Source organism: Lipotes vexillifer, unplaced genomic scaffold (assembly GCF_000442215.2).
Source record: "Lipotes vexillifer unplaced genomic scaffold, Lipotes_vexillifer_v1.1 scaffold500, whole genome shotgun sequence".
In the NCBI taxonomy this organism is placed as follows: domain Eukaryota; kingdom Metazoa; phylum Chordata; class Mammalia; order Artiodactyla; family Lipotidae; genus Lipotes; species Lipotes vexillifer.
Window position 1 is genome coordinate 1,795,504 of NW_006778765.1, and position 9,106 is coordinate 1,804,609.

At 62.6% G+C, this 9,106-nt stretch overlaps 1 protein-coding gene across 1 annotated transcript in view; it reads left to right on the top strand.

The window, feature by feature from the left end:
- STAB1 (stabilin 1) overlaps window positions 1–9,106 on the top strand; it is a 28,505-nt gene that overhangs the window by 15,622 nt on the left and 3,777 nt on the right. Inside the window, exons 29-58 of the mRNA XM_007451862.1 lie at window positions 4–134; window positions 306–417; window positions 824–901; window positions 990–1,088; window positions 1,191–1,289; window positions 1,426–1,557; window positions 1,797–1,925; window positions 2,110–2,166; window positions 2,539–2,622; window positions 3,146–3,341; window positions 3,465–3,560; window positions 3,652–3,697; window positions 3,885–3,961; window positions 4,174–4,299; window positions 4,485–4,558; window positions 4,711–4,785; window positions 5,037–5,159; window positions 5,452–5,499; window positions 5,710–5,787; window positions 5,892–6,038; window positions 6,470–6,610; window positions 6,713–6,772; window positions 7,071–7,247; window positions 7,331–7,417; window positions 7,535–7,684; window positions 7,785–7,841; window positions 7,928–8,129; window positions 8,503–8,652; window positions 8,742–8,846; window positions 8,988–9,095. Of these exons, the coding sequence (XP_007451924.1) occupies window positions 4–134; window positions 306–417; window positions 824–901; window positions 990–1,088; window positions 1,191–1,289; window positions 1,426–1,557; window positions 1,797–1,925; window positions 2,110–2,166; window positions 2,539–2,622; window positions 3,146–3,341; window positions 3,465–3,560; window positions 3,652–3,697; window positions 3,885–3,961; window positions 4,174–4,299; window positions 4,485–4,558; window positions 4,711–4,785; window positions 5,037–5,159; window positions 5,452–5,499; window positions 5,710–5,787; window positions 5,892–6,038; window positions 6,470–6,610; window positions 6,713–6,772; window positions 7,071–7,247; window positions 7,331–7,417; window positions 7,535–7,684; window positions 7,785–7,841; window positions 7,928–8,129; window positions 8,503–8,652; window positions 8,742–8,846; window positions 8,988–9,095 (3,244 nt within the window). The remainder of the gene's footprint in view (window positions 1–3; window positions 135–305; window positions 418–823; window positions 902–989; window positions 1,089–1,190; window positions 1,290–1,425; window positions 1,558–1,796; window positions 1,926–2,109; window positions 2,167–2,538; window positions 2,623–3,145; window positions 3,342–3,464; window positions 3,561–3,651; window positions 3,698–3,884; window positions 3,962–4,173; window positions 4,300–4,484; window positions 4,559–4,710; window positions 4,786–5,036; window positions 5,160–5,451; window positions 5,500–5,709; window positions 5,788–5,891; window positions 6,039–6,469; window positions 6,611–6,712; window positions 6,773–7,070; window positions 7,248–7,330; window positions 7,418–7,534; window positions 7,685–7,784; window positions 7,842–7,927; window positions 8,130–8,502; window positions 8,653–8,741; window positions 8,847–8,987; window positions 9,096–9,106) is intronic.

Here is a 9,106-nt window from a genome sequence, read left to right on the forward strand (position 1 = left end):
CAGGGGCCCGCCATCCCTCTCCCTGCTGACAGCCGAATCACAGCCCTGGTGCCATCGGAGTCTGCCATCCGTAGGCTGAGCCCTGAGGACCAGACCTTCTGGCTGCAGCCAAGGATGCTACCGCAACTGGTCAGGTGGGCTGCCACGGCTGGGCTCTGGGAGGGGGCTTTTTTGTGAGACCCAGCCCCTCCCCAGAGGTCCTCAACCTGGCATGTGTCCACACTTTGGGGTGGAGCCCAGTTCCAGGGGTCTCTGTAGGTTACACTAACCCGGTTCCATGGCCCCCCTAAACTGTGCCCTCTTAGGGCCCATTTTCTCCAGGGCGCCCTGTCTGAGGAGGAGCTGGCCCGGCTGGACGGGCAGAGTGTAGCCACCCTGAGCCCCACTGCACGCTGGGAGATTCACAACATCAGTGGGGTACGTGGTGAACTTTGGGCAGAAGAGGGGACCATACAGGGAAGGGGGGGCTCAAGTGGCTATAGGCTTCCCAGCCCAGGGTCCCCGGCGATGTGATTGGCTCCCTTGCCCGGCCCAGGGCTGAGCTCAGAGGATGTGCTCAGAACACATTTGCTGCTGGGTGGTGTCTTTGGGCCAGAGTGACTGCCCTGCCAGGGCTTGTCTGTTCATCTTTGTCTGCGTGTGCACACCTGGCTCCCTCATGTATGGGCCCTAGTGAGGGTCTGTGTGCCCATCTGGTAGGTCCTAAGTCTGAGGGTGTCCAGGCCAGGTTGGGTGCCTTGTGTCCAGCAGCCTCTCTGTTGGTGCTACACGCACTCTTAAGTGTCTACCTGTGTCTCCCTGAGCTCTGCCTGCTGCCTTCCAGAGGGTCTGGGTGCAGAATGCCAGCGTGGACGTGGCTGACCTCCTTGCCACCAATGGTGTCCTACATGTCCTCAGTCAGGTATGGCTGGAGGGGTGTGTGTGCAGGGAACCTTCTAGGCATGCCAAGAGGCAAGGATGTGCTGACCATCTCCCATGCTCCATGCCAGGTCTTACTGCCTCCGAGAGGGGATGTGCTGGGGGGGCAGGGGCTGCTGCAGCAGCTGGACTCGGTGCCTGCCTTCCGCCTCTTCCGGGAGCTGCTGCAGGTAAGGGCAGCAGGAGGGGGGAGTCCTGGATGGGGGCACCCTCCCCCAGGGTCAGGACTGAGGGCAAGAAGGCCCACCCCTGACGCCTGCGCCCGCCCCTAGCGCCACAGGCTGGTACCCCAGATTGAGGCTGCCACCGCCTACACCATCTTCGTGCCAACCAACCATTCTCTGGAGGCCCAGGCCAACAGCAGCGGCCTGGTGAGATCACCGGGACAGGGGCCACTGAGGGGGGTGGGTGAGCCTCCCATCCCACGACAAGGACACAGTGGGCGGGATGCACTGTCCCGGGCGCTCTGGAGCCCTGGAGCCCCTGAGCCTCTCCTTTCTCCTCCAGGACTTGGACGTAGTGCGACACCATGTGATCCTGGGGGAGGCGCTTTCCACAGAGGCCCTGCGCGGGGGCGGACACCGCAGCTCCCTCCTGGGCCCCACGCACTGGCTTGTCTTCTACAACCGTAGCGGCCAGGTTGGTGGTGGGGTGGGGGGCACAGGAGGCCCCGCCCCGGGCACCCTGCTCTTGAACACCCCTTTTCTTGGGAGTTTCCCCACCTGGGCACCTCAGCCTCTGGTCCAGAGACTTCCCATCCTGGGAGACCCCTAGTCCACAGAGTTACCCCAGCCCTGGAGCGCCTCCCTGGTCTGCAGCCCCTGAGGGGAGGGTGGGGATGGAGTGGGGGCTGTTCAGCCTCCTGCCCTAACCCCCAGCCCGAGGTGAACCATGTGCCGCTGGAAGGCCCTGTGCTGGAGGCCCCTGGCCGCTCACTGTTTGGCCTGTCCGGGGTCCTGACGGTGGGCTCAAGCCGCTGCCTGCACAGCCACGCAGAGGCCCTGCGGGTAAGAGGCTGGGGCCTGGGGAGCGCAGAGGGGCGGTCAAGAGCCGGAGGCTCTGGCTGGCCTGGCGGGCGGGAGGGACACTTGGTCAGGGGTGGGAGAGCTGTTAGCCCTCCCCAGAGGAGGGAAGGTGGGTTTGGTGCTCCCGCCTCGGGACTGCCTGACACTCTGCCCTCCTTCCCTTCAGGAGAAATGTGTAAATTGCACCCGGAAATTCCGCTGCACTCAAGGCTACCAGCTGGAGGTGAGGCAGGGTCCAGCACATTCCGTCCCTGCTTTACCTGCTCTCGCTGTGCCCAAGGTGTCTGAGCTCCCCAGGCCCAGCTCTGCTCACCCAGGCATGGGAACCTGGAGCAGCGTGGGCCGCTTGGCTCTCCTGCCAGAGGCCAGGAGGCCTGGGTCCATGTCTGCCCAGAGGAGGCCTCACTCCCTCGGGCTGCCAGTCCTGCCTACCTTCTCCTCCTCAGGTCTATCTGTCGTGGTCCTTCCTTGACCCTTTTGCTGTCCTGCTTACCTGCCTCACCCACTGACACCTGTAATCTGTCTGTCTCCCCATTCACTGCCTTGCCCCTACCTAAGCCACTGCCTGAGTCCTCCTGCCTATCCCTATTTCCAGGACACCCCCAAGAAGAGCTGTGTCTACCGGTCTGGCTACTCCTTCTCCCGGGGCTGTTCTTACACGTGTGCCAAGAAGATCCAGGTTTGCCCTGAAGCAACCCCCAGCCCCAAGCCTTTGACCAGAGAGGAGGAGGTGGGAGTGGGGGCCCAGGGCAGGAGCTGGGATTAGGCTTCAAAGGCAGAGGCAGGGCTAGGACTATGATGAAGCCAGGGAAGCAAAGGCCTGGCGGAAGGGGGAGAGAGGTCTGAGGTCAGAGGGGCCAGTGTTTGTCCCTGTAGCTGTGCCTCCAGGGAGTGGGGATGGGGAGAGAGAGAAAGGGGCCCAGCCTGGAACTGACACCAGCAACCAAGCCCTGGGGGCAGCAATGGGGCGAGCTCTGCCCCTCTCCGTGGAGTCCAGTATGGCCTTTCCGTCCTTGAGTCCGTTTCCTCACCCCTGCCATGGAGAGGCTTGTAGAAGGCAGTCTCCATTTCTCTGGGTCTGACTTGTTTTGTTCTGTGGCTCTGTGGCCCCAAGATGCCCTTCCCCCGACCCCCGCTGTTTCCCTGCCCCCTGACGTCTGTCCTGGCCTGTGCCGGGCCTCTCCTTGTGCCCCCTCCCACAGGTGCCTGACTGCTGCCCTGGCTTCTTTGGCACACTGTGTGAGCCGTGCCCGGGGGGTCTGGGTGGTGTGTGCTCGGGCCACGGGCAGTGTCAGGACAGGCTCCTGGGCAGTGGGGAGTGCCGCTGCCACGAGGGCTTCCACGGAACGGCCTGTGAGATGTGTGAGCTGGGCCGCTACGGGCCCAACTGCACTGGAGGTGAGGCCCCGGGGGCGGGCAGGGATGGTGGGAAAGCTGGCCAAGGACAGCGGTCATGGAGACACCGCAGCAGGGACAGAACAGGCACTGGGTAACTTCTGTCCTACCTCGTTCCGCTCCCAGTGTGTGACTGTGCCCACGGGCTGTGCCAGGAGGGGCTCCGAGGGGACGGAAGCTGTGTCTGTAACGTGGGTTGGCAGGGCCTCCGCTGTGACCAGAGTGAGGAGTGGCCCCAAGGGGGAGAGGCGGGTGACTCCTGGGGAGGCGGTTCCTGGGTCACCATGATCAGAACCATCCTCCTACCCCCCAGAAATCACTGGCCCTCAGTGCCCACAGAAGTGTGACCCCAATGCCAAGTGAGTGAGCTCAGCCTGGGGCAGGTGGGCAAGTTGGGGGGGGGGTGGCTAGGGTTAGGGCAGGGGCTGGGCAGACAGAGCCTAAGCTGTTGCCGTCCAGCCTGGGGCAGGTGGGCAAGTGCGGGGGTGGCTAGGGTCAGGGAAGGGGCTGGGCAGACAGAGACTAAGCTGTTGCCGTCCCTCCCAGCTGCGTCCAGGACTTGGCTGCAGCCCCTGCCTGTGTCTGTGCTGCGGGGTACTCGGGCGACGGCATCTACTGTGCAGGTCCAGGCACACCACTGCCCCGAGGCCCCTGAAATTTGGGGGTGGATTTCCCCACAGAGCCCTTTCCATGCCCTTTAGGTCCAGTCTCTATCCCTGTCACCTCTTGGGTCTTACCCCTCCCTCCGGCCTTTTCCTTTCTTTCATGCCCTCCTACCCTGTCCCCACTCTGTCCCATGCCCACTGCTCACAACTCTGGGATCATCTACCCCTAGTGGTGGACCCTTGTGCCCATGACCATGGGGGCTGCTCCCCCCACGCCAACTGCACCAATGTGGCACCTGGTCAGCGGACATGCACCTGCCTGGATGGCTACACGGGTGATGGGGAGCTGTGCCAGGGTGAGGCTGGGGTCCGCCACCAGGGGTCTGGCTTCAGTGGCATGAGTGAGACTAGTAGGAAGGGCCGAGGGGCACACAGAGGTGTGAGCCTGAGGGTGCTGAGAGTAGGGGATGAGCACCTCAACAGACAGATGAATGGAGGGGCCGCCTAGGGCCAGCCCTCATCCCAGTGTCTTTTCCCCCAGAAGTTAACGGCTGTCTCATCCACCACGGGGGCTGCCACATGCACGCCGAATGTATCCCCACAGGCCCCCAGCAGGTCAGCACAACAGAGCTGGACACTGGGGCTGTGCCATTCCCTCATAGGGTGTGGCCCTCCTCAGACCAGGCCCAGGGAGGGGTGCTCCTTCTGTCCAGGGCGCTGGCCCACTCTAGGGTACCAGCAGCCCCACTGATTAGGATTTGGGACAGGTCTCCTGCAGCTGCCGCGAGGGTTACAGTGGGGACGGCATCCGGACTTGTGTGCTCCTGGACCCCTGCTCCCAGGTCAGGCCCCCAAGTCGCACCCAGTTCCACAGGGGGAAGGGACTGGGGCGGGAACCAGACTTCCTCACCCCAGCAGGGTCCTGAGTTCTTCTGAAGGGTGAGCCACCTGCGCCACAAGGTCAAGTCTGAGTGATTAGTAGGAAACAGGGCTTTGGGTGTTGGCCAGAGAACTTCATGGCCCCTTCACCAGAGCTGGTTGGGGCAGCAGTCCTGGGAGTCACTGATGCCTCTCTTTCCTGTCCTTGCCTCAGAACAATGGAGGCTGCAGCCCCTATGCTGTGTGCAAAAGCACAGGGGATGGCCAGAGGATGTGTACCTGCGATGCAGTCCACACTGTGGGTGATGGCTTCACCTGCCGTGCCCGAGTCGGCCTGGTAATGATGCCCAAGTAGGACCCCTGACTGAGCCTTGGCAATGCCCCCCATGGGCCTGACCCGTGATATTGGTTAAGACCCCAGATTTGATCCTGATCCTGGCCCTGACTCCACCTAGGCATGACCCAGTTATGATCCATGAAACCAATCCTGATCCCAGCACAGATCACCCTGGCTTTCCTTTCCTCATCTCTACCTTGGCCAGACCTTGGGCTCTAGGTGCTGGGACAGGCACCAGCCCTGAATGGAGGCCAACCACAATCTGAGCTGATCCTTGTCTCCCCTGATCCAGGAGCTCCTTCGGGACAAGCATGCCTCATTCTTCAGCCTCCATCTCCTGGTGAGTAACCAGCTGGCCTGCACATCCTTGGTCCAGCCTGGGCCTCTCTGACCTGCAAGTCCCACCTGTCTCTGGGCCGTGATATTCTCATTTGGTCAGAGGGCTGGCTGGTTTGGTTTCTGAGTCTGTGTCTCTCCCAGAAAAAGTGGAAACCCCGAGTTGGTCCCAGGTCGCCCTTCTTCCACCCAAGCTGTTTCCTTCTGCCCCCAGGAATACAAGGAGCTCAAGGGGGATGGGCCTTTCACAATCTTTGTGCCGCATGCAGATCTAATGACCAACCTGTCGCAGGTAACTCAGCCCCTGGAGCAAGGCTGGGGATTCTGGGGGGTGGGCGCTGCCTGGGCAGAGGCGGAAGTCAGGGCACCCTTGTGCCCTCATGACTCCCACTCCAGGATGAGCTGGCCCGGATTCGTGCCAATCGCCAGCTTGTGTTCCGCTATCACGTGGCTGGTTGCCGGCAGCTGCGAAGCCAGGAGCTGCTGGAGGAGGGCTACACCACCACACTCTCCGGGCACCCGCTGCGCTTCAGTGAGAGGGAGGTGAGCCCAGGCCCTGGTCCCCGACATGGACTGTCCACAGACCAAGGACTCAGCTGCTTTCAAGGCCCGCACCTATGCCCTGTCCCCATGCCTTTAAGACCCTCTCACCTTCCCAGGGCCAGGGCAGCGGCTTTAATGAGAGGGAGATGAGTCTGTCCCCGGACCCCACCCACTACCAGGGGCCAGTCCTGGGCTCAGGACTTCTGAGCTTGGCCCTGTGTCTGCAAGGCTCCCACCAGCCAAGTCCGGTGGCTGTTTCCCTGGGTGGCTGTTTCCCTGGGCTGGAGGCAAGACCCACCCTCAGCCTTGACCCCGCCCACTTCCTGCCCCAAGACTCACCCAACCCAGGCTCTGCTCCCACCTCAGGCCCCACCCACAGCTCCCTGAGCACCCCACTAATTGGCTTTATTCAATCCCGGCCCCACCCCCAGGGCAACATATACATCAATGACTTCGCACGCATGGTGAGCAGCGACCATGAGGCTGTGAACGGTGTCTTGCATTTCATCGACCGTGTCCTGCTGCCACCTGAAGTGCTGCACTGGGAGCCTGACGCTGCCCCGATTCCGCGGGTATGACCCGGGTGCGGGAGGGGAGCTGGAAGGCAGGTGCCTAGGGGCCTGGGATCCTCCCTCGCCTCCTGACCTCACTGTTCACTGAGCGCCTGTCCCCAGAGAAACTTCACCGCCGCTGCGGAGAGCTTCGGTTACAAGATCTTCAGTGGCCTTGTGACGGTACTGCTCCTGTGTGTGAGCCTTTCGGTGTGTGTATCTGTGTGTATATGCGGGCGACTGTCAACGTGTGTGCTCACCTTTCTGTGCACAGGACATATTTGTGGGCGTGAGCGTCCCAGTGAGCACAAGGGTGTGCTTATTTGTGCCCACATACCTGACAACTTGTATGTATGTCCATGTCTCTTGGCCTGAGATGGCTACAGAGGAATGTGGCTGGTGGGAAGGTCACTTGGGTCCCTGGAGCCCCTCCATCTGCCCACCATCCTCTGACGGGACTGTCACACCTCTGTCCTACCAGATGGCTGGCCTGCTGCCCCTGCTTCGAGATTCATTCCATAGGCCCTTCACAATGCTGTGGCCCACAGACTCTGCCCTGCAAGCCTTGCCTCCCGATCGCCAGGTCTGGCTATACCATAAAGACCACCGTGACAAGCTGGCAGCCATTGTGCGGGGCCACATGATCCGTAACGTCGAGGTGGGTGCACTCCCAGATCTTGGTCCCCACTGCCTGCCACTGAGCCTGCCCTCCCAGCTCCAACTGTGGCTCCATCTGCTCAGGCCTTGGCATCTGACCTGCCCAACCTGGGCCCACTGCGCACCATGCATGGGACCCCCATCTCCTTCTCCTGCAGCCGTGCCCGGCCGGTGAGTCTGGGGAGAGAGCTTGAACGAGGGAAGCAGGAGGCAGGGGCCCTGGTGCTGGGGCGGGGGGGCTGCAGTACATCTGTGACCCCCCATGTACTCCACATCTTCCGCCTGCAGGGTGAGCTCACCGTGGGAGAGGACGACGCCCGGATTGTGCAGCGATACCTGCCCTTTGATGGGGGCCTGGCTTACGGCATCGACCAGCTGCTGGAGCCACCTGGCCTTGGTGCCCGGTGTGACCGCTTTGAGACTCGGCCTCTGTGGCTGGTGAGGGAGGCCACAGGCCAGAGGTGGACAGGCAGGGGCCTAAGCCCACCTGTCCTGTCCACTCACTTCAGCTTGCTGTGTTGGTCTCCCTTCCTTGCAGAAGGTTTGCGGCATTTGTGGGCTGGAACCACCCTGTCCTGAGGGCTCACAGGAGCAGGTAAGGGGCTGGGAGCCAGGTGGGGGTGGGGGAAGGGCCCAGGGCCTGCCAAGCTCAGGTTTGCAGCCTGATTCCTCTTGGCCCAGGGCAGCCCCGAGGCCTGCTGGCGCTACTTCTCCAAGCTCTGGACGTCTCCCCCGCTGCACTCCTCAGCACTGCGCAGCGTTTGGGCCCGGCCCAGCCACTGGGGTCAGCCCCAAGGCCTGGGCAGGGGCTGCTACCGCAACTGTGTCACCACCACCTGGAAGCCCAGCTGCTGCCCTGGCCACTATGGCAGTGAGTGCCGAGGTGAGTGTCCTGAGGCTGTGAGATGCTGCTGGCTGGCTTCCTCAGCTCCCAAGGTGGCCAAGGGCATAGTTCTGGCCGTTGTCCCTCAGAAGGGGTGTCAGGGTGGTCAGGGGCTGGGGGCGGGGAGTGGATCTTACCAGGTGAGAATGCTCTAAGAGCTGGGGTGGGTGTGTAGATGGTACAGGACCTGGTGGGGTGTGTTGGGGTCCGGGTGTTCTCCAGGGCGTGGGGAGTTGGATGGATTGCTGCTTCTGCAAGAGCCTCTGCTGCTGCTGGGTGGCGGATGGACCGTGTGGCTAGGCTGGGGATGCGTGTGTGCGGCTCCTGATGAGCGTCCCTGGCCCCACCTCTCTTCTCCCACCCTAACCCCTAGCTTGCCCTGGGGGTGCCAGCAGCCCCTGTAATGGCCATGGCACGTGCATGGATGGCATGAGCGGCAGCGGGAACTGTAGGTGCCATTCGAGGTTTGCCGGGATGGCATGTGAACTCTGTGCCCCAGGTGCCTTTGGGCCCCTTTGCCAAGGTAGGCCGTCCTGCCCGACCCTGCCCTATCCTGCTCCCTGACCCATATGGCCCATGTGCCACCACCATCCTGCCTGTCCCTCTCCCCAGCCTGCAACTGTACCTCCCATGGCCACTGCGATGAGGGCCTGGGGGGCTCTGGCTCCTGCTTCTGTGATGAGGGCTGGACTGGGCCACACTGTGAGGTGCAGCTGGGTGAGTGGGCCCTGTGCTTGTGCCCACCCTGCACACTTTACCTGCACACACCAGTGCATGCCCCAACTGCACAGTGAGGTAGAAGGGGGTCTAGGAGGGCAGCCACTAACCTGGATGTGTGGGGTGGGCCCCGGGGGACAGAGCTGCAGCCTGTGTGTGCTCCACCCTGCGCATCCCAGGCCGTGTGCCGCGCTGGCCACAGATGTGAGTGCAGCCTGGGCTACGAAGGGGATGGCCGCACGTGCACAGGTGAGCAGGAA